This window comes from Rhinopithecus bieti, unplaced genomic scaffold (genome assembly GCF_001698545.2).
Source record: "Rhinopithecus bieti isolate Rb0 unplaced genomic scaffold, ASM169854v2 scaffold_26813, whole genome shotgun sequence".
NCBI lineage: Eukaryota > Metazoa > Chordata > Mammalia > Primates > Cercopithecidae > Rhinopithecus > Rhinopithecus bieti.
In genome coordinates, this window is record NW_016812144.1 from 926,522 (window position 1) to 953,275 (window position 26,754).

General features: G+C 58.3%; 1 protein-coding gene across 7 annotated transcripts in view; it reads left to right on the forward strand.

The window, feature by feature from the left end:
• The window catches only part of RAI1 (retinoic acid induced 1), a 133,608-nt gene that overhangs the window by 96,305 nt on the left and 10,549 nt on the right, over window positions 1-26,754 (forward strand). For 4 of the 7 annotated variants that reach the window (XM_017895569.1, XM_017895574.1, XM_017895570.1 and 1 more), the window contains one exon: window positions 19,644-25,218. In XM_017895569.1, the coding sequence (XP_017751058.1) occupies window positions 19,660-25,218 (5,559 nt within the window). In that variant the 5' untranslated portion in view covers window positions 19,644-19,659. Of the gene's footprint in view, window positions 1-8,723; window positions 8,877-18,888; window positions 19,026-19,643; window positions 25,219-26,754 lie in introns of those variants that run through there. The other 3 variants (XM_017895571.1, XM_017895573.1, XM_017895575.1) reach the window with 3 other exon arrangements.

Sequence of the window (26,754 nt, forward strand, 5' to 3'; positions counted from 1 at the left end):
TAGACTGATGGATGGACAGGGGGGTGCGTGGGCGGGGGGATGGATGGATGGGTGGGTGGGTGGGTGAATAATAGATGGGTGGACTGTTGTGAGGGTGGATGGAGAGTCCAGGTGGTCTATAAGGTGAGTCCAGAGACATTAGAAAATGGAGTTCTAAGCCTTTGGCTTTCCATGGGCCTCAATTTATCTGTCTGTAAAATGGTCAGCTCAGCTCCTGTGCCCAGTGTGGAGGCTCAGGGTAAGCTGGAGAGAAGATGGAGGCTTCAGCAGACAGCTGAAGGCTGCTCCACAGACAGTGCATGAAACAGAACAAGGTTGCTTGGCGTCCCTGCAGCCCAAGGGCTCCCTTCTTCGGGGGGACACCAATGCCCTTCTCCATCCCTGCTTGCTCCCAGGATCCTTGCCCAGGTGCAGACTGGGAACCAGACCCATAGAGTCCAAATCCAAATGTTGCTGCTCACCAGGAAATCCCCTTTGCTTCCCAGGCCTTAATTGCACATCTATAAAATGGGGGTGCTCATGTGTTCATGTTCTTTGCAGTTTTTCTGGGGAGTAAAACAATGTGGTGGAGGGGGGTAGGGAGAAAAAATCCAATGTGACAGGGAAGATGGCACCTCTCCTGATGCCCAGCACACAGAGGGTACCCAGGAAATATGGGGCTTAGAATCTCAGCACCTGAAAGAGCAGCTTCTGCTGCAGCCCCTGCCACAGGGGCCACACTGGCCACAGTGCTCCCTCCTAGCTCTTCTTCCCTTGGCCAAAGGTACCTCTGGAAACTGAGTTTGAAGTTTCCAAACCTTACCCCAGACCCCCTAGCCATGAGTTATAATAGGCACATAATTAATAGTCACATAATTATAATGTCTATATTATTTATAATTTATATATTTATATGTAACTTATTTAACTGCATATATTATCTGTAATTTAAAATTGCATCAGATAAATAATTACTTACCTACTATAGTGCTTCTGCCACTTATAAGCTGTGTGACTTTGGATAATTGCCCTAACCTCTCTGTGCCTCTGCTTCCTCCTCTATGAGTTAAAATGTGTAGACTGCTTCTCAGAACAGGGCCCAACACACGTCTGGTCGGTGTGCGGATTAGCCCCGAGGATGCTGATGACAAAGCATTTCTGTATCTGTTTTGCTCATGGGTTCTTTGCTCAACCCTGCAAGGTGGGCATTTAATCACTATCCCTGTTTTATGGGTGAGGAAGCAGAAGCCCAGTGAGTTGGGGTGACTCACCTGAGGTCACACAGCGAGTCAGCAGTAGGCGTCAGGTACTCGGTGTTCTTTCCAAAGACTCCTGAGGCCCTGGTCTGGAAAAACCCAGCTCTGGACCAGGCTGGAACACAGGGGCCTTTCTGAACCTTCCTTTCAGGGGCCTGGGGCTGCAGGGGCCTCCGGCCAGTCAGCCAAGTCTGTTCCTCCCAACATGCCAGCCAGGGAACACAGACAACCGGACCCCACTTTGGCCACTGCCCCACCAGGCAGAACAGCATGTCTGCCCACCTGGGCACTGCTCCTGAGGCTGTGGGCTGGAGCCAGGTTTCTGTCACTTCAAGGAGCTCCTGCCTTTCTGGCCCCACCGCCACAGCCAGCAAGGACCAGTCAGGGATTTTCCTGAACTTTCCCTGTGTTATAAAAAATTATATAAACATTTACCTTTTAAAAGTAACAGCTAACTTAGTTGCGCCCTCCTCTGCCCAGCATTGGTCTGGCAGCTGCATGTACGTTGTCTCCTGGCATCTGCGCGCCATTGTCTGAGGTACTCTTGTGCCTGTTTGCAGATAAGGAAACTGAGGCACAGGGACCTTGGATAGCCTGCCCAAGGCCCCACAGGGAGGCGGTGTCTGGGTGGGGATTTGGACCTGGACAGGGAGCCTCCCTACCAATCAGGCCTTCAGGGCAGAGACTTGGGGCCCAGAAAAGCCTAGCCCAGCTTCTGTTTTTAAATTTCATAACATGTGTTGCTTTGTTCAGATGATTGAAGGAAAGCATATTGCAGGTAGAAATAGAATGAAAACATTGAAACACATGAAACCAGGAGTGCCTTTGTGTGCAGCTGGCCCTTGAACAATGTGGGGGTTAGGGATGCTGACCCCCACACAGCTGAAAATTCATGTGCAAATTTTTTTTTTTTTTTTTTGAGACAGGGTCTTGTTCTGTTGCCTGAGCTGGAGTGTGGTGGCACAATCTCTGCTCACTGCAGCTTCGACCTCCTGGGCTCAGGTGATCCTCCCACCTCAGCCTTCCGAGTAGTTGAGACTACAGGCATGCATCACCATGCCCAGCTAATTTTTATAATTTTAGTAGAGATGGGGTCACATCATGTCACCCAGGCTAGTCACAAACTCCTGGGCTCATGCAGTCTGCCCGCCTCTGCCTCCCCAAGTGCTGGAATTACAGGTGTGAGCCACCATGCCTAGCCTCATGTGTAACTTTCGACTCCCCAGTCGATGAACACACATTTTGTAAACACACATTTTGCATGTTATATGTATTCTTTTCTGTAGTCTTACAATACAGTAAACTAGAGAAAACAAGATGTTATTAAGAAAATCCTAAGGAGGAGACGATCGAATCTATTTACTAGTCACGAAGTAAAAGCAGATCATCATGAAGGTCTTCATCCTCGCCGTCTTCACATTCAGTAGACTGGGGCCAGGAGCAAGGGAGGGTCTTACTGTCTCAGGTGGTGGAGCGGAAGGCAGGAGAGGCAGGCACACTCGGTGTAACCTTTTGAAAAAACTATCCTGGGATCTTGGCTCAGTTATTCTGACGCTGGGTATGCTAATTACATCTAATTTTCATTGAGTCTGAGAAAAACACCTACATATAAGTAGACCGTGTTGTTCAAGGGTCAGCCATACCTGGCCCTGGCAGCAGCGGGTCCCCACACAGCTTAGCGCTTGAGCCAGTCCTGGCTGCTTTGTCTCCGAAAGCTGTGTACCCACTGAGGAGGATACAGCCTGCACAGGAATTCACGTTTGGTTCTCCTTCCCCACTTGGGGGCTGTTTCCTTATCCTTAAAATTGGAGTCTGGTCCCTATCTTGTGCATTGCAGGATGCAGGGGAACTGACTCCTCTTGGCAACTGGGGCTTGTTCTGTCCTACTGAGGGGGAAACTGAGGTCAGCCCACCAACCTAGAGTCAAACAGCTGGAAAGTGGCAGTGCCAGATTTGAGCCTGGAACCAGGCTCTTTCTTTAGTCACCTTGCCTAGCCATTCATAGAAGTTTTTAAATCTTTTAGGAGCTATCACATGCTCATGGTAGAAAAATTCAAGTACAACTTCCTTTTTTATACAAATGTTTTGTACACACTTTTTTTTTTTTTCAGACAGTCTCTGTCGCCCAGGCTGGACTGCAGTGGTGTGATCTCGGCTCACTGCAGCCTCCACCTCCCAAGTTCAAGCAATTCTTGTGCCTCAGCCTCCTGAGTAGCTGGGATTACAGGTGTGCATCACCATGCCCGACTAATTTTTGTATTTTTATACTGATCGAGTTTTGCCATGTCGGCCATCCTGGCCTCAAGTTATCTTCCTGCCTTGGCCTCCCAAAGTGCTGGGATTACAGGCGTGAGCCACCACGCCTGGCTCACTTTTTTTTTTTTTTTTTTTTTTTGAGAGAGAGTCTTGCTCTGTCGCCTACACTGTGCGGTGGTGCAGTCACAGCTCACTGTAGCCTGACTTTGTGGGCTCAAGCAATCCTCCTACCTCAGCTTCCCAAGTAGCTGGGACCACAGGCGAGCACCACCTCACCTGCCTAATTTATTTTTCTTCTAGAGATAGGATCTCCCCATGTTACCCAGGCTAGTCTCAAACCCCTGTGCTCCAGCAATCCTCCTGCCTTAGCCTCCCAAAGTGCTGGCATTACAGGCGTGAGCCACTGCACCCGGCCCTGTATACACTTTCTACACTGTGCTTTTTTTCACCAACTTGAAGACTGCTCCAATTAATCCATGTGGTGCTTCCATTCTCTCAGTACTCAGCCAATAGAACCTCCCAAGTGTATCTCCCTCATCCCCCTTGGATGGACAGTTAGGGGATCTCCAGTGTTTTGCTGCTGCAAAGGACACTGCAATTGATAGCCTTCTGCAGATGACTTTGGGCCCAGGTTAGAGGGCACAAGTAATTTGCATTTGGGTCCATATTGCCAGAAAGCTCTCCAAAGAGGTAGTACCGGTTTACCCTCCCATCCCCAACTAGATTGGGCACCTCTTTCCCCATGCCCTCACCGGCCAGGCAGATGCTCTGTGCCAAGAAAACCAAACAGCTGCTTCCCTTACAAATACTCAAGGGCATGGGCATGTGTGGGGGCCTGAGTCCAGCCCTGCACCTGTTACCAACTGCAAGATCTCAGGCAATAGGCTTCACTCCTGTGGGCCTCAGTTCCTCATATGTAAAACAGTGGTGATTGGATTGTGGTGAGGAGTTTGTAGATGCAAATGCCTAGGACAGTGCTTGGAACATCGATGCCCCAGGTGAGAAGTGGCTGTTCTTACGAATCTGCATGAGTCTTGTACACCATGACTGCAGTCATGGGATGGGGGCCAACCCCCTAGGATGGATGCTCACGCCTCAGACCTGGGTTTTGGGAAGGGTTGAAGGGAAGGGAAGAACAATGTGGGGGAATTACCAAGGGGAAAGGGTGGGATTAGCTTATCCCAGCTTCCTACTGTGCCATTGGAGAAACTGAGGCCCAGAGGGGCCCAGGCCTTGAAGTGATTGCAAGTTCAGCAGCATGAAACTGCTCTTTATCCTTGCATTGCTGCCAGGAACAAATGCTAAATGGAGAGTCCAGAGAGTTGCCCAGGCCACTGCAGGACCCGAGCTTTGAGACTGAGGGCTTGGGGACACAGAGTCAGAGCCTTGTCCTGAAATCCTGGAGGGCCCTCCTTGGACAGGACAGAACCTGTATTCTCTCTCTGAGCCCAGCCTCAGCAGAACCCAGAGTCTTCCAGAGCTGAGATCTTGCCACACCAGCTGCGGTCACAGACCTGCCACACTGGCTTGACCTGGGAATTCCTTACAGCTGCAGAAGCCCTGTCCCACCCGACCTGCTGCATCAGAATCTGTGTCTCACCAAGACGTACACGTTAATGTTTGAGGAGCACTGAGACCCTGCCAGGATGATACTCTACCTGCCTGAAGGGACAGGCCACTGCTCTGTGGGCAGACCTCAGCCCTCGGCCCCAGAATGTCCTCCCCAGCTCTGTCGCAGACACATGTGGCTCCCTGGGAGGCACAGAAAGTACGAGACTTGGACCTGGCTTGTGATGAACTGGTGGCCCTGGAAGTTGCTACCCTTTATTGAGCCTCTGCCAGCTACCAAGCACATTATCCCATTTAGTCTCACAACAGCACTGGAAGTTTGCTGTTTAATTTAGAGTATCTTGCAGTTTAGGCACACAAAGCACACAGAGGTTAAGTAAATTGCCCAAGGTCACCCAGCATATATGTATGCAGGAGCTGGGATATGAATCCAGAGCTGTCCCCAGCACCAGAGTCTAGCCATTTACAGTCAGGGTGGGCATGGGAGCAGATGGTGGCTCCACTCACCCCTGAAACCAGAGCCCCAGCCCCTGTGAGCCCTCACAGTTTGGTTGGCCTGGCCATGGTGAATCTGACCTCTCAAGAGCCTCCCTTTCCGGAGCAGAGGCCTGCGATTCTCCATGCTGGAGAGCCCGCCAAGAGGGATTCTCCTACAACTTTCCAGAACACAGCAGTTCTGGGGCCAGGCCAAGCTAGCCATGTACAGCTGGAAGAGGCTCTCTCCCCCAGATGCTGAGTGACTAGAAGCCAAGAGGGAGGGAGTTCTGGAATGGTCTGGAGCAGCTGGAGGTGAGGCCTGTGGGGGATGGGGCGGGGCCTGGGAAGAGGGACCAGCGCACAGAGTATTCTGAACCGCAGAAAGTATTCTGTTCACTCTAGGAGAAAAACAGGAGTGTTGTTCAAAACAGCCAGACGCCAGGCCCAGTTGCCCTCGCCTGGTTTTTACTCTTAAACACCTTCGCATTTCATGGCTGTTCGGAAGAGAGAGAAGTCAGCCAGTTGTCCATTCAGACACAAGACAAGGCAGCAGCCGACAACCAAAGGCAAATATTTTCCATCCTGAGGAAAGCCTCCCGGGTGGCCCCAGGCCTGCCTCTGGAGCAGTGGCTGGCTGGTGGCTGGCTCTCCCTGAAGGTCGCTGCTTCTGGTTAGCAGACTGTGTGTCTGGGGGACTGGCCAGGATCCACCCCCACCCAGGGAGCACTAGGGGCAGCGGGGCGGCCATTCTAGGCCCACAGGAAATGGAAGCTCCCTTCCTGGCGTGAGGGCAGCCAGGCCTCCGGGGAGGCCAGGACAGCGTGGACCCTACAGTTCCCTGTCTTGAAACCCCAGCCCTTGATATCAAAATGGGACCTGTTAGTCTGTTGTTGGGGAGGGGGATATAACTGCCCAAAGCTCTTAGGTCCTGAGTGAATTTAATTTTTTTTCAGCACAACAGTAGCCACACACAGTTGAAGAGTGTGGCACATGGCTACGTGGGGTATTTGGTCTACTGGTGAATGAACAAGACCCATGTGGACTTAGGCCTCATTGTCATAATTCTGCAGCCCCAGGAGCCAACCCCCCACGTGGAAACCCTTAATAGGTAGCCTGGCCAAGTGGGTAGCGAGAAATCAGTGATGGCAGGCCCTGGGACTTCTCTCTAGTCCCCTCCCCACCCTTTTTTCTTTCTTTTTTTAAATACAAGAGTTTTACTCTTTTACCCAGGCTGGAGTGTAATGGTGCAATCTTGGCTCACTGCAACCTCCGCCTCCTGGGTTCAAGCAATTCTCACGCCTCAGCCTCCCGAGTAGCTGGAATTACAGGCACACGCTACCATGTCCAGCTAATTTTTGTATTTTTAGTAGAGACGGGGTTTCACCATGTTGGCCAGGCTGGTCTCAAACTCCTGACTTCAAGTGATCCACTCACCTTGGCCTCCCGAAGTGCTAGGATTATAGGCGTGAGGCATCGCGCCTGGCCACCCACCCTTTTTTTCTCCCAAGAAAACCAGTCTTCTGAAAATTTCAGAGGAAACCAGGACCTCCTCGCCCATGTATTTTACCCGGGGGTGCCTGTAACCTGTATTCACAAAAGCCCCACGGGCATCTCCCTGATTGAGGTCCCACCCACAGGGCCTAGGACAGGGGGACCAGGGAGGGCCCCAGAGGCTGGAGTTTGAAATACCCCCTTCTCTTCTCTGGAGCTCAGTTTCCATGTCTGTGAAATGACAGGTGATGTCACCTCCCAGAAGGGCAGTTTGAGAGAAGTAAAATCTATTGAGGCACCTTGGACACAGGAGGGGGACAGACAGCATCAACTTTTGAGGGTGCTGCAGTTACACAGCTCCAGCAGTCTGAGCCTTACCAAGACCTTTCCAGATCTGAGGGAAGCCCATGCCCAGTGTCTAGCTGGCTGGGGGAGAAACCCCTTGAGAACCCTCACTCTGTAATGCTAGGGTCTGCATTTGCTTAGGAGGCTTTGTCCCTGTCTCTCCCCTTCTGGACCAGCCTGGCTTCCTGGGCAGGCCCAAGAGTGTCCTGGGCCCAGCACTCAGAGTCAGTGCAGTCTTTAATATGCATTCCACAGGCGTCCTCACCCCCTCCCCTACCAGGAGCTAGGAACCTGCCAGGCTTCTTTACCTTTCTGCAGGAATCTCCACCCCCCCACCAGAGGCTGCCCTCTTGGGGTAGGGGCCCAGCCCTTGAGGCCTGTCTCCTCCAGCCCAGCTAAACCAGAGAACTCCATCTCAGCTTCCCAAATAGGCGGTGTTCTTCCCCGCCACCAAGCTAGGCAGCTCCTGGTGGCTGGAATGCCCTGCTCCTTTCTTCTCAGCCCACCACTTCCTCCAGCCTTTCCCTCCTCTGTGCTGCAGCAGGGAGTCTTACCCCCACTTCCTTCAGGAGGGAGGTGCTCACGGGTTCCTATGCCTATGGGTCTCCAGGATTGGGCACTGAGCAGTCTGGAAAATGTCAAGTGAGGGAGGGATCCAGTCAAAGCCCCGGGGGGCCTCTGAGCTCAGCCAGTTCTGCTGCTGCTCCCCACCTCTGGGGGGAAGGACAAGCTGGGGTTTGGATGGGTGGCCTTTTGGAGAGTAGAGTAATGGGAGCCGACTTGAACTTCCTGCGGCCTCATTCCCTGACTGGGGCCGGAGGGTAGTCTGAGCTGCTGGCCTGGGGTGCTGGACCACAGGGGAAGGGGCTGGGAGGGAGGGATCTGGGTGAGTCTAAGGGAGGGTGATCCTGAAAAGAGGGGACGGCAGCACTAAACTGCCTTCGGGGAGTCCCCACTGTGCGCCCCTGGCACTTTCCCAGCCCCCTGGCGCGGTCGCAGGCACGGGTGGGTCAGCCTCAAAGTTGTTGGTACGGCCAGCCCGCTGCTGTTTAAATGGTGTGTTTGTTTGGAGTGGCTTAGGGAGGAAACTGGAAATGGGGGGGGGCGCAGCGCCCCACTTGGCGCCACCGCTGCCGGAGGGTCCGCGTGTTAGAAGCCCCAGCTTCGCAAATGACCGAAGGAGGGGTGGGCGTTGAGGAGGGAAGGCCGAAAACCAAGGAGGGGGGGTTCGGGGCCCCGGGCCGGCCGCCTCCTTTTTGCGGGGGGAGAGCAGGAGCCGCCTCTCGCAACCACTCTGCGCGCGGGGTGGGAGGGAGAGAGGGAGGCGAAGGGACGACAGCGCCGGGCTCCCCGCCCCCATCCCACCCGGTTCCAATATTTCGCAGAAAGGCACGCGGCTCCTAATCGGTCCTTTCCAGGCTGAGATTTAGCCGCGCGATGCCCGCGCAGGGGCGGGGGCCGCGGGCTGGGGGAGGCGCTCAGAGTCCGGAGCCGCCGAGCGAGGTGAGGAGCCCGCGTCCTCGGCTGGTGGAGCGGGCGGGCGGGCGCGCAAACCCGAGAGGCAGATATAGAAAGGGGGGCAGGTTAAAAATAACCCTCTCCGGCTGGGAAGCTCGCGCGCGCTCTCTCGCCTCGTTCGGTGCCAGAGGACTCCAGGGGAGGTGGCGTTGGGGAGGGCAGAGCGGGATTCCCCCTCCTCCGCCGGGCGGGGTGCCCGCTTGCGCGCCGCGGTTGCACGTGTGCGGGGCCGCGCGCCCGGGCCCTCTCTGCAGCCGGTCGGTGGGTGCCCCTCCCCAGGACCGGGCGCATCTGGCAGTGGCCCCCCGTCCGCAGCCTTGCGCGGCTGGAGGGAAGCGCTCTATTTATTATTGCATTATTTACGAGGCGTTAAAGGTTTGAGCCACCGGTGGCCGCGGTGGTGGAGGCCGGGGGGGTCCGTCGATGGGGACGCTGTGGGGACCGGAAGCGTTGGTAAGGGGTGGGAGGGAGGGGAAGGGGCGGGGCGGGGGCTGGCGCCGCGCCTGGAGGAAGAGGCTCGGCCTGGGCCTGCGAGCCGGCGCAGCTCTCACCATGGTTTCCTCCCACACCGGGCCGTGGAGGTCGCTCAGGGCGCCAAGAGGGCAGCGCGGGCCTTAGATTTTGCTCTTGGCCTCTGTCCTTCGCGTCCTCGCCCTTACAGAGGCACGGGGAGGGGCTGCGGGGCCGTACGCCCCGCCCTGCGCGCCCCTCGCCGCCGCCGCGTCCCCGCCGCAGCCCCGGCCTCATTTATCATCATCTTTGGTCAAGTGGAGTGTGCAAGGAACAGCTGCTTCACTGGGCTGACTTCCGAGGGCGGCTACGGAGAGAATCAGGGAGATGAATGATGGGGGCTGGGGGGGGGCCACTGCCCCCCGGGGTCCCCGCGCAGGCGAGAGGGAGGCGGCGGGGAGCGTCCAGGGCAGCCTCCGCCTCATGGCGAGTGCAGCGCCCCCTTCCTCTCTCCTGGCGCCTGCAGCGACCGGGGACGGGGGTACAGAGGACAGGGCCCGCCCCAGGAGAGGACTGGGCGCAGGGGGGCGCCCTTCGCCGGCGGAGAACTGGCGGGCACGCTGCCGGCGGAGCCCGAGGTCGCGGTGACCTTGCTGGGGTCAGCGGGCTGGGCTGCGTAGGCGGCGGCACGGCGTCTTTGGTGGCGCTTTCCGGATTGGCGCAGAGGCAGGGAAACAAGGCGGGGGCGGGCGGGGGAACACAAATAGAAGGTGAAATTTTACCTGCCCCTGAGGGAGTCCTGCGGATTTTCTCCGGCAGCAGCAGGCGCTCTGCCTTTGTCTTACACGGCTGAAACATCTGTTGCAGAGGAGCGGAGAGGCCGCAACAACCCCCACACACCCTGCGCTGCTCCCCGTTCCCCTCTGCCCCAGCCGTGCTGCAGGACACCCGGCGTCGCGTTAACCCTGCTCGCGCTGGGGCGCGCGCCCGGCACCCGCTGCCGCAGTCCACGCCTCGCGTGGGGCTTCTCGCCACCGCCCCGGATCGGGTCTTGGCGGTGGCGCCCGGTGACCCCCCTCCACCTCGAAGAGGTGCTGAGGCGTAGGCGGGGGCGAAAAGGGTTAATGGCCTAGTCGCAGACCCTAATTGTCAGAGCCAGCCCCGCTTCGTTTCAATTACCCTAAGTAGAGGCTGAATGCGCAATTAACGAAGTCAGCTTGCCAACTGGAAAGCCGGCCCCGCTTTCACGTTGAGCAGAATACTCCACCAGCTGACTTGGACGAAGCAATTTCCTGCTCTCTCTCCCCTTTTTTCTCTCCCTCTCTCTTCCAATCCCCCTCCCTCTTTTTCTCTCTCCTTAATAATAAAATTATACCAAGCAGTTTGCGGTGTGGCAGGCGGCCAGAAAAGCGTTTCTTTAAACGCAGCCGTCTCACAATTAGGCAGCAAGAGGATTTGACACGCCGTGGCGGCCTGACAGGCGGCTTCCTCCCCTGGGTACTGGGGGGAGGGAGAGGGTGCCAATTCCCCGCTCCCCCAGGTGGAACCGGGACTGGGAGGGGCTGGCCTGCTTCGCCTCTCCGGCTGTCAGGATGGCTGCAGCGAGGGGGGTGTCAAAGGCAGGGAAGCGAGGGGCGGTTCCACCTAGGCTGGGGAAGGCGGAAGGCAGCGGCACATTCCACGACTTCTCTGGGAAGCTGTCGTATCCAGGAGGGAGACCTTGTTCCCCTCTCTGTTTGACAGACAGGCACTCTGAGGCACAGAGCTGTGGAGGGATCTCAGCCCTGCTGGGCGTCCTGCACAAGTCACTGGCCCACTCTGGACTTCATCCATTAATCCCTCGGCAAAATGAGGGGGAGATTTGACCTAGAATGTGCTCTGCAAAAAGTGTCTTCTAGTGGCCCATTGCCCTTAACAGCTGGTCTTGCAGGCCAGAAGAGGGGGGTGTAGGCAGCACCACGTAGAAGCAAGTCGAGACCCCTATCCGGTTTGCGTGGCAGACCCATGGTCCTCAAGGCACACAGGAGGGTGGCTCGGCGGGAAGCCAGGATGCAGGCAGCTCATAGATGGGGTGACTTTGCAGGATTGCCAGGGATTGGCGCCATGAGGACAGAGGACACCGAACACTAGCTGCAGCAGCCGGGCCACTTGAGCTTGGGGAAGGCTCAGAGAATTTGGCAGAGGTGGGAGGTGACTGCAGGGGCCCCCATTTGCTCTTTGCAGGCCCCCAGCCCCACCCAGGCTGCTGCTTACATGGGGTGCCTTCGTCCTTCCTCACATAGTTAAGCCCTCCTTCTTCCAGCCTTTCCTGATCACCTTCTCTCCCCCCCCACCTCACAGCCTTGAGGGTGTCACTACATCTCAACACCACCATGACAGTTGTCTGTGTGTGTGTATGTCTGCCTCTGGAGAGCAAGGGCCATGTGCTGTTTCCTGTGTGTGCCCGGCACCCAGCTCGGCCCACATCCAGACTGTAAGCTGAGCAGAAATGTGCTCCACAAGTGAACCAGTGTAGGCACCAGGGGTTCTGGAGGAGACAGCACACACTTTTGTCTCTCCTTCCTGATTGGCTATTGCATGCATCCTGGCCTCCAGGCCCCTCATCCTCAAACCTCTCTCTGGGTATCATCCCTTTGGTCTGGGTTGAGGGTTAAATGCACCCAACACAGAGCCCAGCGCTCCGATCCATCTCGTCTGTTTATTTATCCAAGCAATACTGAACGAACATTGACTCTGGGGCCATTTTCTAAGCTTGGAGCTTAGGGTCAAACAGAGGAAGTCCCTGCCCTCCTCAGGCTACATTCTAGTGAGGGAGGCACATGTGAAACAGCTCATTGTACCGTCAATTATGTAATTACCGCTGCGTTGAGAGCCACCAAGGAGCCTGGCGGGGGACCCAGGAGAGTGGGGGTGGGGCCTCGCCTGGTGTCTGGTGTGGAATGCCACAGAGGTTCTCACAAGCTCTGGGAACCTCCAGCCTTTCCAGTCCCCCTTCTCTCTGCACCTCCTTTCCAAGGCCGCTGAGTGCCCCTCCTGCAGCGGTCTGCCCTGTCTCCCCCCTGAGCCCAGGGCACTGCTCTCCTGCATTGCTCTGCTCATCTGTGCTGGTCCCAGAGCTTCTCCTGGGCCAGGGAGCACTGTTCCTCCTGTTCTGGGTGCCACTGAGCCCTTGCAGATCCCCTTTGCATCAGTTCTGTCAGCATTTGACCCCAGGAGCTTGTGATCAAATTTAGGCCACAGACAGGTTCTCTTGAATTCTCAAGTATGAAAAAAAAAATGTTATACTTGGTTGATAACATTTTCTTAGAGATATCCCTTTTTATAAAATCCTGATTTCTGTCTTTTTCAAGGGAAAAGCTCAGAAGCTTTGGCACCCTGGCCTCCCACTCTCAAGTGGCCACAGTCTGCTGGTGCTGAGAGGGGCTGCGGCCCCCCTCCCCTTTATTTGGGAACAGGATCGCCAGTTTGCCTCCATACCCACCTGCCCACTTCCCTGCCAGGCCTCGGGAAGATGTTCTTTGTCAAATGAATGAAGCAAAGCAGTGGCCACCCCTGATCTCCCGCTGCCTGGCCCACCCACATGTGCTCTGTGCTGCCACTCCACTGCTCCTTCTGGATATTTTCGCAGGGTTACTGTGACATTTTGTGCATTCAATAAATATTTATTGTTCTGGACAATGGGGAATAGCTGTGAACAAAACAGGCAGAAATCCTTGCTCTCATGGAACTTTTGTTCTAAAGAGGAGACCAATAATAAAGCAAGTCAAGTTTGATTACAACAAAGAAAGTCGTGGGGGGGTGCAAGAGGTGCTGTTTCAAACAGTAGTCAGGGAAGGCTTCTTGAGAAGGTAACAGAGGAGCCAAGACTTGGAGCCAGGGTAGAGAGTGGTATTTCCAGAGGTAAAAGGCTTGCCCAAGGTCACACAGTCAGCCAGCAGTCAGACAAACCCACAGGCTTGGCACCTCTGTGTTTCCACTTCCCCAGGGAAGTAAGTCATGGACTGTCCAGGCATGTGGAGTAGGGAGGACAAAGCTGGGGCCTGAGAGTCCCGTGCCTCCCGCCTCCCTTAAGTCAGCAGCCAGGCCAGGCGCGGTGGCTCACGCCTGTAATTCCAGCACTTTGGGAGGCCGAGGCAGGCGGATCACCTGAGGTTGGGAGCTCAAGACCAGCCTGACCAACATGGAGAAACCCTGTCTGTACTAAAAATACAAAATTAGCCGGGCATGGTGGCACATGCCCGTAATCCCAGCTACTCGGGAGGCTGAGGCAGGAGAATCGCTTGAACCCGGGAGGTGGAGGTTGTGGTGAGCCGAGATTGCATCATTGCACTCTAACCTAGGCAACAAGAGTGAAACTTTGTCTCAAAAAAAAAAAAAAAAAAAACCAGCAGCCACACCTAGCCTGTCTCATCCTTATCTTGCAGCCTCCTACAAGGGCAGGAACTCCTGGGGCTTGGGGTGGGGAGAACAGAGCTGGCTGGGAACACCTCTGTGGGGCCCATCTGGCCCCTGTGCCAGGGTCTGGGCCAGCCCCTTGGTCTTGCTAGGCCCGGGACTGATTGTGTCTGATGGCATCAGCCTGGCCTTGTCCGGGAAGGACAGGGGCTGTGTCCCCCCGCCAGCAGGACCCAGACAACTTCTTGGGCCACCAGACCCTGGCCCTGTTAACTGTCTGCGACCCAGCAATCAGCACCCCCTCCCCCCCTTTTCCCTTTTCTTCATTTTGACAGAGACACGGAGAGGTGGTGATGCTTTTTGTTCAGTGGTGAATAAAGTGATCTAAAAAAAAAAAAATTATTGTCCACAAGAGACTGATCAGTACAGAACTGATAATAGGTGAGCTCTTCCCAGCAGCCTCCCCTGGGGGACCTTGGAATGCCTGCAGCTGCTGCGGAATCTCCTCTTGTTGTTCTCCAACACCTCCCAGTGGAGGCGGGATGGCTGGCCATCTGCACCTCACCGCTGGACTGTGGGCCCTGCAGCCCAGGTCTCCCGGCCGCTCGATGGCTGTATCCCAGGAATCAGCACCAAGGGTCGGTGGGGTGGGATGGAGAGCAGAGCACAGCTTTAGAGTTAGGGGACCTGGGCACCTAGGCAGAGGGCCTGGCTGTGCCTATGAACAGCAGGTGGGGCCAGGCCAGTGGGTGGGTGTGGTTAGGCCCTGCAGGGATCCCATTCAGCTGGCTTAGCAGGTCTCAGCTGTCCCCACAGCTGGGTCCCTGGAGGAGACGGTGTTGGGGGCTGTGAGGGGAGGCTCCTTAAATACCTGAAGAGTCCAGACACCTCTGCTCCCCGCTCTGCTCCGGTGCACTCTGAAGGGCCCAGAGCCCCCAGCCACACAGGGCTCCCCCAACCTCAACTGACCCTGGCTAGGGCTGCCCTTCTGCTTCTCACCCCATCACTGGCCTCCTGATATTTGGGACCCCCAGACCCTATAGAGAGGGCATGTTGGTCATTCCATGGGATTCTTCCTTGAGCATAGGAGTCCATGAATGAGGAGGGATGCATATGCAAATGTTGCCCACAGGGAGTGGTCTGGAGGGGCTCCCTGGTCCTCTGGGGTTCCTGATGTCCTAGGAGGGTCCTCCATCTGCCCCAAGCAGGCCTCTCAACCCGCGGACCCTAACCTGACCCAGAGGCCTGTGGGCACCCAACCCTCTTGTCTCGTGGGCTCCTTGGAAACTCACCCCCTTCCTCCTTTAAGCCAGGCCCGTAGCATATGGAATTGAGCCCATAGGACAGCTTTGAATCCAGTGAATGATTTCTCATTTTCACCAAGTCTCCTGTATTGATTATTCATCACCCACAACAGATGGGAAGGCCCGAGGGGTTCCACCTTCTCCATCCCTTCCTGGACTCCCCCTCTGCCCTGTCCTCAGTTTCCAGAGCCTTGGTATACTCCTTCATCCTCAGGTTCCCAGTCTGCCCCGTCCTCAGCTTCCGGTAGTCCTGGTACACTGCTCCTTCATCCTCAGTTTCCCAGACCTTGAGTGGGTTGGGTTTTTAAATTTTTTTCTTGCAGCTACAAATTATGAAACCAGGTCATAAAACCACCTTGGGTAAGTAGGTGGGATGGAACCAGTGGCCTCAGAGCTGCTGCTGGGGATCAGGAAGCCCCCAATCCGTTTCCTTCTCCCTCTCTTCCTGTCTCCCCCTCAGCCTCTCCCTCTCTCCCTCTCTCTTAGGAAAAAATTCCAGCCACCACCTCCCAGCTGGGCTCCCTGAGGAGCCATAGCAGCTCTGGCCCACACTGTGCCCATTTCCCTGACTGGGCCCTCAAGCCTGGGGTCTGAGGAGGCTTTAGGCCTAGTGACCTCTCCCTGAGGCTGCCCAGGGGACAGTAGTTGCCTTGGTGACAGCGCGCGGCTGGTGACCATCACTGCCCATTAGTGGACCCACCTGAGGCGGGTCTGGCTGCTTCAAGATGAGGACAGAATAAAAATAAAAGTGAGGACCCTGGCCTGGGGCTCAGGCCGTCACAGGCTGCAGCTCAGCCCCTTGCCCCACAACAGCTTTTGCTTGCATCCTGCTCCAAGAGACTGTCCCTCCAAAGTGGGAGCCCCCCGCAGGGGTTCAGGACAGGGGTGTCCACCCATGGTCCAGTCACTGCCGCTGCTGCTGAGGGTGTCCTGCATAGGTGCTTCACTGCGGATGGGCTCTGCTCTGGGGTCCTAAGCAGGGCACTTGTCCTGAACCTCACTTTTTTCTGTAAAGTGCGAGAAGGGATTATTAATCAAATTGTTGTTTGAGAAAGCCGCACAGAGTGGGTGTTCTGCAGCCGCCTTGCTCCCGCCTCAGCAGTCCTGTAGATTTCTGGAGGGAAAGGGCTAAGGTCTTTGCCTAAAAGAAGGGCTATGCCCTAGGTGTGCCATGCTGCCAAAGGCCTTTGAGAGCTGCTGGCCTTGCACGAGAGGGTAGCTGGGGTTTCATTTTGCCCCCACTATTTTCATGGCTTGGAGTGAGGACACCCATTGCTGTGTCAAGGGGAATCCTGGTGCCCTGGGTGCTGTGTGACTCCAGTCATGCTCCCCGCTGCGCCTGGCCTGCCTCCTCTGTCCAGTGCTGAGAAGACTAAGCTCCAGCAACTGATTCTAAGGGTGAAGTGTTCGTGTATCTGGTGCTTAGAGGATGCACTAGACTCTGCCCCTCCTGCCTTCTAGTTTCAGCAAGAACTTTGGAGATAAGGCCTGGACCAAGTGTCTGGGAGGAGAGGCAGGTTGGGGAGAAAGGGATGGATTGGAGTGAGTGGGGACCCTCCGGGCAGTGTGGTTGAGCTGGACCATAAGGAGTGAGCCCAGTGGGTGGGGGGTGCCCTCCCCAGTCCCCACCTACCACCTCTTCTCCCTCCAGCCCAAGTCACAGGCCAAACCCACAGTCTGCCCCCTAGGCCACTTCTTCCCTGCCTCCAGGTTCAAAGGTCACCATCACTCTGCCAGGGGGACTCTTTCTGCCCCTCCTCTCCTAAGGCCCACCCAGCCCAGCCCAACCCAGCCCAGCCCAACCCAGCCCAGCCCTGCTGCCTGCCTCTCTTCCCCTCTGTCCTGCCCTAGTGCTCTTGAAAAGTAATCATAATCATAATAATTAATAACAACAGAGCCCATAGCAGGCCTGAGGCAGCCCTTAAAGAGGCAGTGCCCCATTTTCTCCCAGCAGAGCTGGCGGTGGGACCCGGCTGGCACTGAGAGGCGGCCTGTGCCTTTGTTCCCATCCCTCCCTTTGCCTTGGATTCCAGAGTGGTGTTGGGGCGAGCATTTTTGCCTGCGTTCTCCATCAGCACTGGGCTTCTTGTGTTTTAATTGAACTGTCTTTTCTTAGCGATAGATGCTTTCACCGCATCCAGCTGCTCGTGTGTATTGGGAAACCTGCCTGTAATACAGCTTGGCTAAATTAAAAGACGCAGCAGCTGGACCGATTAAACAGGGAGGGAGGGATGCAGACGGACAGGCAGGGAGGGGATACTGGTAATAGCACCCCCTCACTGTCTCTGTCCCTCTTTAAATAATGTTTCTGGTAATGCATTTTGGAGAATGTGAAAAAAAAAAAAAAAAAAAGCCGTAGAAATGTTAATGATATCCACAGGACACTCAGCAGGAAATGAGAGTGATCTGGGACTAATAAAAGCCAAAATGTAATTTGTGCAGATATACGAGGCGCAGCCTTCAGAGTGGTCCTGGGTTTGCACATTCTGGGCTCATAAACATGTGCCTGGGGAGGGCAGGGAGTGGGCGCCGGTGCCCTCGGCCTGGGCACACGCTTGCCTGGGCTGCCCTGTGGCGGTCTGGCCAGGGCAGGAGCGTGAGGCTGCCCACCTGGCAGGGAGCTGCCAGACCAGAACCAAGTGCCGTCCCCAGCTCCTCTGGGTTGGCGCGTCTCGGCAGGAACCTCCTGTAATGTTTTATCTGAGCCACCAGGGTTAGGATTGAAGTGGGTCAGAAGGGCGGGCACGCGGCTTGTTAGGGATGCCTGCGACAAATCCAGGGAGAGGAGCTGGAACAGAGGGAAAGCGACTTTGATGAACTGGTGGGCAGGGGCTCGCCTCATGGGAAAGTGGACGGCGCCCACACTAGGCTGGGTCTCCTGCATTCGTGGGCCAGGGCAAGCCGACTCCAGAAAGCAGAAGTGGTACCAGGACCGGGCTGACGGGCTTCTGGGGGCCATCTGGCTGCCCTGGGCTTGCCCTGCTCTCAGGCAGGTGGAGGCCCTCTGTCCCCTTCCCTGCATCCGTCCGCAGACACTGAATGAGGAAGGCACTTCTGGTGGGGTCTGGGCCAAGGAAGAAGGGTGAATGGAGGATCCCCCCGTTCTCCCCCACTCCCCACCTTTCTGCCTCTTCCCTGTTCCCCCACCTGATTCTGTGTGCCCCTGTCCCCCTCTCTTTGTCCCTTCCTGACCCCTTCAACAACCTGGTATCTTTGTAGCCTGAGGCAAGCCACCCCTTCCTTTTGGAGCATTTGGGAACCAGCACTGGAAAGTCCCCTATCCCCTTCTGGGCCACACAGGCCGAGCTGAGCCCCTTCTTCCTGCCTCCGGGCCAGCGGGCCAGCGTGGTTCTGGGTAAATCCCAAACCCTCTGGGACTCGGCCGATGGCCAGCGCCTCCATGTACTTCCTCCAAAACTTGGGCATTCCTCTTTCTTCCATCCCTCTTTGAGGGGTCTTCTGGGGTGGCCCGGCCAGCAAGTCAGCTGGGAGAACGTTTACCCTGGATGCCGGGCCGGCAGATGCTCTGCTCTGAGAGGCTCCCACCCCGGGTCCTTTCCTGACCCAGGATTCTGGTCTGCGGGCAGGGGCAGGTTAGACCCCCACCTGAGCCCTAGCCCCTCAAATCATAACCAGACGGGCTCTTGGGTGTTGCCTGCCCCAGCCCCCACCTGCGGAGGTGAGGAGGGGCTGGCCAGGAGGGACAGGGCTGCGTCACCCCATGTGGGTGGGGCTGGGCTGTGCCCTTCCGTGGCCGTGGCCGTGGACTGCATCTCTAGCCCTATTAGTATGCACTCCCTCACTCTGGGCCACGTAATCTGTTTATGCACCTATGATATCAAAAACAGGAGGCAGGTGCTGCTGTCTTGCGTTCCTGGGAGTCAGAGGAGGGGACGTTTTATGTCTACAGTGGCTTGGCAGCCCCTAATCGACGTCTGCTAGAAGGAACAGACAGATTCCAGATGGCGTGGCAGTGATAGAGGAGGTGTGTGTGTGTGCATGCGTGTGCGTGTGTGTATGAGCATACATATGCCTGTGTGCACGCGTGTGTGTGTGCTCAAGCGGCCTCCCTGGGACAGGAGCAGACCCTCCTCAGTCCCCAGCATGGCTGGGTCATGCTTGAACATGGCCACAAAGGGACTAGATTACAGGATCCAGCAGGCCCCAGGGGACAAGGGAGCGGGAATTGCTCTGCTAAATGCTTTTGAGCTGTCAGGAAGGGTTGGGAGTGGTGGGTGGGGGACAGTGGGGAGGAGCTGGCGGTGGGGGTGCGGGTAGCTCCCCAGTGACCTGGTGCTGGGCAGCCGGTTTTGCCTCCCGTGTCGGTGGCTGTCCTTGGCAAGGCTCAGCTGCAGGCAATGTGGGAGCGGGAATTACAGAGCACACCTCCCTGACACAGAAGTTGTCAATATGCGCACAGCTGGTAGGGAGGCTCAGGCGAAGGGGGGAATATTAAGAGCTGCGTGGGGGAGCAGGCAGGGTGGGGAGGTGGTTGGGAGGATGCTTTCTGAGGCAAAAGGAAGTGGCCCATCTGAATCGCTCATCCTCTGCCTCCTCCCTGCCCGTCCTCCCTCCCTCCCTCCCTCCCTTTTTCTTTTCACAGATAACCAGCCCGAGTCATGCAGTCTTTTCGAGAAAGGTGTGGTTTCCATGGCAAACAACAGAACTACCAGCAGACCTCGCAGGAAACATCACGCCTGGAGAATTACAGGCAGCCGAGTCAGGCCGGGCTAAGCTGCGACCGGCAGCGGCTACTCGCCAAGGAATATTATAACCCGCAGCCTTACCCGAGCTATGAGGGTGGCGCTGGCACGCCCTCTGGCACAGCGGCTGCAGTGGCCGCCGACAAGTACCACCGAGGCAGCAAGGCCCTGCCCACACAGCAGGCCCTGCAGGGGAGGCCGGCTTTCCCTGGCTATGGCGTCCAGGACAGCAGCCCCTACCCGGGCCGCTATGCTGGTGAGGAGAGCCTGCAGGCTTGGGGTGCCCCACAGCCACCACCCCCACAGCCGCAGCCCCTACCAGCGGGGGTGACCAAGTATGATGAGAACTTGATGAAAAAGACAGCAGTGCCCTCCAGCAGGCAGTATGCAGAGCAGGGCGCCCAGGTACCCTTTCGGACTCACTCCCTGCACGTCCAGCAGCCACCGCCACCCCAGCAGCCCCTGGCATACCCCAAGCTCCAAAGGCAGAAGCTGCAGAACGACATTGCCTCCCCTCTGCCCTTCCCCCAGAGTACCCACTTTCCTCAGCATTCCCAGTCCTTCCCTACCTCCTCCACTTACTCCTCCTCTGTCCAGGGCGGTGGGCAGGGTGCCCACTCCTATAAGAGTTGCACGGCGCCGACTGCCCAGCCCCATGACAGGTCACTGACCGCCAGCTCCGGCCTGGCCCCGGGGCAGCGGGTCCAGAATCTTCACGCCTATCAGTCGGGCCGCCTCAGCTATGACCAGCAGCAGCAGCAGCAGCAGCAGCAGCAGCAGCAAGCCCTTCAGAGCCGGCACCATGCCCAGGAAACCCTCCATTACCAAAACCTTGCCAAGTATCAGCACTATGGGCAGCAAGGCCAGGGCTACTGCCAGCCGGACGCAGCTGTCCGGACCCCAGAGCAGTACTACCAGACCTTCAGCCCCAGCTCCAGCCACTCACCCGCCCGCTCCGTGGGCCGCTCGCCTTCCTACAGCTCCACGCCGTCGCCACTGATGCCAAACCTGGAGAACTTTCCCTACAGCCAGCAGCCGCTTAGCACTGGGGCCTTCCCTGCGGGGATCACTGACCACAGCCACTTCATGCCCCTGCTCAATCCCTCCCCAACGGATGCCACCAGCTCCGCAGACACCCAGGCTGGCAACTGCAAGCCCCTTCAGAAGGACAAGCTCCCCGAGAACCTGCTGTCGGATCTCAGCCTGCAGAGCCTCACGGCGCTGACCTCGCAGGTGGAGAACATCTCCAACACCGTCCAGCAGCTGCTACTCTCCAAGGCTGCTGTGCCGCAAAAGAAAGGTGTCAAGAATCTCGTGTCCAGGACCCCGGAGCAGCACAAAAGCCAGCACTGCAGCCCTGAAGGCAGTGGCTACTCGGCCGAGCCCGCAGGCACACCGCTGTCAGAGCCGCTGAGCAGCACGCCACAGTCCACACATGCAGAGCCACAGGAGGCCGACTACCTGAGCGGCTCCGAGGACCCACTGGAGCGCAGCTTTCTCTACTGCAACCAGGCCCGTGGCAGCCCTGCCAGGGTCAACAGCAACTCGAAGGCCAAGCCCGAATCCGTGTCCACCTGTTCCGTGACCTCTCCTGATGACATGTCCACCAAATCTGACGACTCTTTCCAGAGCCTGCACAGCAGTCTCCCACTCGACAGCTTCTCGAAGTTCGTGGCGGGTGAGCGGGACTGTCCGCGGCTGCTGCTCAGCGCCCTGGCACAGGAGGACCTGGCCTCCGAGATCCTGGGGCTGCAGGAAGCCATTGGTGAGAAGGCCGACAAAGCTTGGGCTGAAGCACCCGGCCTAGCCAAGGACAGCAGCAAGCCACCCTTCTCGCTGGAGAACCACAGCGCCTGCCTGGACCCTGTGGCCAAGAGTGTGTGGCCCCGGCCTGGGGAGCCAGAGGCCCTGCCTGACTCCTTGCAGCTGGACAAGGGCGGCAATGCCAAGGACTTCAGCCCAGGGCTGTTTGAAGACCCTTCTGTGGCCTTCGCTACCCCTGACCCCAAAAAGACAACTGGTCCTCTCTCCTTTGGCACCAAGCCCACCCTTGGGGCTCCTGCTCCAGACCCTACCACAGCAGCTTTTGACTGTTTCGCGGACACGACCGCTGCCAGCTCAGCGGACAGTGCCAACCCCTTTGCCTGGCCAGAGGAAAACCTGGGGGATGCTTGTCCCAGGTGGGGATTGCACCCTGGCGAGCTCACCAAGGGCCTGGAGCAAGGTGGGAAGGCCTCAGATGGCGTCAGCAAAGGGGAGACCCATGAGGCTTCGGCCTGCCTGGGCTTCCAGGAGGAGGACCCCCCTGGGGAGAAGGTGGCCTCGTTGCCCGGGGACTTCAAGCAGGAGGAGGCGGGTGGGGTGAAGGAGGAGGCAGGTGGGCTGCTGCAGTGCCCCGAGGTGGCCAAGGCTGACCGGTGGCTGGAGGACAGCCGGCACTGCTGTTCTACCGCCGACTTCGGGGACCTCCCACTGCTGCCACCCACCAGCAGGAAGGAGGACCTGGAAGCTGAGGAGGAGTACTCCTCCCTGTGTGAGCTCCTGGGCAGCCCCGAGCAGAGGCCCGGCATGCAGGACCCGCTGTCACCCAAGGCCCCACTCATCTGCACCAAGGAGGAGGTGGAGGAGGTGCTAGACTCCAAGGCTGGCTGGGGCTCTCCGTGCCACCTCTCAGGGGAGTCCGTCATCCTGCTGGGCCCGACCGTGGGCACCGAGTCAAAGGTCCAGAGCTGGTTTGAGTCCTCTCTGTCCCACATGAAGCCAGGTGAAGAGGGGCCCAATGGGGAGCGAGCTCCAGGAGATTCCACCACCTCGGACGCCTCTCTGGCCCAGAAGCCCAACAAGCCCGCTGTGCCCGAGGCACCCATTGCGAAGAAAGAGCCTGTGCCACGGGGCAAAAGCTTACGGAGCCGTCGGGTGCACCGGGGGCTCCCCGAAGCCGAGGACTCCCCATGCAGGGCACCAGCGCTGCCCAAAGACCTCTTGCTCCCTGAATCCTGCACGGGGCCCCCACAGGGACAGATGGAAGGGGCCGGAGCCCCAGGCCGGGGGGCCTCGGAAGGGCTCCCCAGGATGTGTACCCGTTCTCTCACGGCCCTGAGTGAGCCCCGCACACCTGGGCCTCCAGGCCTGACCACCACCCCTGCACCCCCAGACAAACTGGGGGGCAAGCAGCGAGCCGCCTTTAAGTCGGGCAAGCGAGTGGGGAAGCCCTCACCCAAGGCCGCCTCCAGTCCCAGCAACCCAGCCGCCCTGCCTGTGGCCTCCGACAGCAGCCCAATGGGCTCCAAGACCAAGGAGACAGACTCGCCCAGCACGCCTGGCAAGGACCAGCGCTCCATGATCCTTCGGTCGCGCACCAAAACCCAGGAGATCTTCCACTCCAAGCGGCGGAGGCCCTCTGAGGGCCGGCTCCCAAACTGCCGTGCCACCAAGAAGCTCCTTGACAACAGCCACTTGCCCACCACATTCAAGGTCTCCGGCAGCCCCCAGAAGGAGGGCAGGGTGAGCCAGCGGGCAAGGGTCCCCAAACCTGGTGCAGGCAGCAAGCTCTCTGACCGGCCCCTCCATGCACTCAAAAGGAAGTCAGCCTTCATGGCGCCGGTCCCCACCAAGAAGCGGAACCTGGTCTTGCGGAGCCGCAGTAGCAGCAGCAGCAATGCCAGTGGCAATGGGGGAGATGGGAAGGAGGAGAGGCCTGAGAGTTCCCCCACCCTCTTCAAGAGGATGTCTTCTCCCAAGAAAGCCAAGCCCACCAAGGGCAATGGTGAGCCCGCCACAAAACCCCACCCCGGAGACCCCGACGCCTGCCTCAAGCTCGCCTCTCGGGCGGCCTTCCAGGGGGCCATGAAGACCAAGGTGCTGCCGCCCCGGAAGGGCCGGGGCCTGAAGCTGGAAGCCATTGTGCAGAAGATCACCTCGCCCAGCCTCAAGAAGTTCGTATGTAAAGCGCCAGGGGCCTCTCCTGGTAATCCTCTGAGCCCATCCCTTCCCGAGAAAGACCGTGGGCTCAAGGGTGCTGGGGGCAGCCCAGTGGGGGTGGAAGAAGGCCTGGTAAATGTGGGCACCGGGCAGAAGCTCCCAGCTGCTTCTGGGGCCGATCTGTTATGCAGAAATCCAACCAACAGATCCTTAAAAGGCAAACTCATGAACAGTAAGAAACTGTCTTCGACTGACTGTTTCAAAACTGAGGCCTTCACATCCCCAGAGGCCCTGCAGCCCGGGGGGACTGCCCTGGCGCCTAAGAAGAGGAGCCGAAAAGGCCGGGCAGGGGCCCTTGGACTCTCCAAAGGCCCACTGGAGAAGCGGCCCTATCTTGGCCCAACTCTGCTCCTGACTCCCCGAGACAGGGCCAGTGGCACACAAGGGGCCAGCGAGGACAACTCTGGTGGAGGCGGCAAGAAGCCAAAGATGGAGGAGCTGGGCCTGGCCTCCCAGCCCCCCGAGGGCCGGCCCTGCCAGCCCCAGACAAGGGCACAGAAACAGCCAGGCCACACCAACTACAGCAGCTATTCCAAGCGGAAGCGCCTCACTCGGGGCCGGGCCAAGAACACCACCTCTTCACCCTGTAAGGGGCGTGCCAAGCGACGACGGCAGCAGCAGGTGCTGCCCCTGGATCCCGCAGAGCCTGAAATCCGCCTCAAGTACATTTCCTCTTGCAAGCGGCTGAGGTCAGACAGCCGGACCCCCGCCTTCTCACCCTTCGTGCGGGTGGAGAAGCGAGACGCCTTCACCACTATATGCACTGTTGTCAACTCCCCTGGAGATGCCCCCAAGCCCCACAGGAAGCCTTCCTCTTCTGCCTCCTCTTCCTCATCCTCATCCTCCTTCTCCTTGGATGCAGCCGGGGCCTCCCTGGCCACGCTCCCTGGAGGCTCCATCCTCCAGCCACGGCCCTCCTTGCCCCTCTCCTCCACGATGCACTTGGGGCCTGTGGTTTCCAAGGCCCTGAGTACCTCTTGCCTTGTTTGCTGCCTCTGCCAAAACCCGGCCAACTTCAAGGACCTTGGGGACCTCTGTGGGCCCTACTACCCTGAACACTGCCTCCCCAAAAAGAAGCCAAAACTCAAGGAGAAGGTGCGGCCAGAAGGCACCTGTGAGGAGGCCTCGCTGCCACTTGAGAGAACACTCAAAGGTCCCGAGTGCGCAGCTACCACCGCTGCCGGGAAGCCCCCCAGGCCTGACGGCCCAGCCGACCCGGCCAAGCAGGGCCCACTGCGCACCAGTGCCCGGGGCCTGTCCCGGAGGCTGCAGAGTTGCTACTGCTGTGATGGCCGGGAGGATGGGGGCGAGGAGGCAGCCCCAGCTGACAAGGGCCGCAAACACGAGTGCAGCAAGGAGGCCCCAGCAGAGCCCGGCGGGGAGGCGCAGGAGCACTGGGTGCACGAGGCCTGTGCCGTGTGGACCGGCGGCGTCTACCTGGTGGCTGGGAAGCTCTTTGGGCTGCAGGAGGCCATGAAGGTGGCCGTGGACATGGTAAGAGGCCAGCCCAGCCAGGGTGGGGAGTGTGGGGTTCCAAAGGACAGGCAGGCAGACAGGCAGTTGGGGGAGCCCCTTGTCTCTCTAGTGCTACAGTGTGGGCCAAATGTGTCTGCAGTCTTGGGATGATCTGCAGAGTCCTGAGCCTCTCCGGGGTGTGTGGGGGAAGTGGAGGCACCCGGCTGGCTAAGGCAGGTCACACTCGCCTACCCTGTCCCAGGAGACTTCCCACTGGGGCCCCTATGCCCAGCCACCGCCACTCTCCCACTCACCTGGCATCTTCAGGCTCCAGCCCCACCCAGAGTCCACTGGGGCCCTCCCCATGCTGCCACCGGAGATGCCGAGACCCAGAGAACACGGGGACTCCCAAGATTGAACATCAGGACAGCCCTGGGCGGTGCAAAAGCAAGTTGCCCACCCTCTGTTCCTGTCTCCGTTGCCTCTGGGATGGAGCTAGGGGCTCAGGGGAAGACCCTCCCCAGCGACACAGGCTTGGTGCATGGACCCAGTCACAGGGTTCCTCCCTCTGCAGGACAGTCCACGGGGTCACACAGTCACAACAGGCAGAGCGGGGCAGACCCGGACCCTCTTGCCATGGCTCTGAGACCAGCTTTGGAAGCCGTAGTCACTGAGCACCAACATGACAGAGGGAACTCTGGGGCCGTGCCGCCATGCACCTTTGGGGCTGTGACCTGCCCTCTCTGTGCCTCCGTCCCCCTCGCCCCTAATGGGTGTGAGGGTGCCCATGGAGGAGGGTCGGGAGGGTTAAAGGAGGGCACCTCCGAGCCCACCAAGCACAGCAGCCTTGTGGCAGTAGGTGCAGAGGGGCCTGGTGGCTCTGGTGACAGCGGGCTGACATTCTTAGTGGTGTCACCACTTCCCCAGTACCATATGGTACCGCTGTGCCCTTCTGAGGGAGGGGCCAGTGGGGGCGGTGGGATCCTCCTCTTCCCCAGGGCCATGCTCCTGCCCCACATTCAGCCCGGACTCCACTGCCTCATCCAGACTTCCATGGAGTGACGCTCCTGGCGCTGTGTGGTGGCTCTCAGTGGGGACGCCTGCAGCCTTCTCTGAGTGGCCCTTGCCCTGAGTCCCGTCCCCTCCACTCCTTCCTTCAGCCCGCTATGTGCAGCTGAGGTCACAGGGGAGCCAGAGGCTCGGGACAAACACTGCTTGCATCTGAGTGACTCAGTGACCTGGCAGAGTGGCCGCAGCAGGTGGCTTCACCCCTCCGCCTGCCCAGCCTCCTCCCCCATCGCTGTGCTGCCCAGCTGCTCCTTGCAGTACACCCCTGCAGCCCCTCTGAGCAACCCCTGCTCCTAACAGTTGCCGTAACGTTGCCTGGCCAAACCAAGGTCCTGGTGGGGCCCACTGTGTTTGCCGCCCACGCCTCCTAGTGTGTCTTGAGCACCTGCTTCCCACTGCCCATGGGGATGGCTAGAGACCTTCTCCACACCCAGACGCCCTGCCCACCTCACTCCACCTTCCACCTCAGAGGAAGGCTCGCCCCGACAAGCCTGCATGACTGGGGCT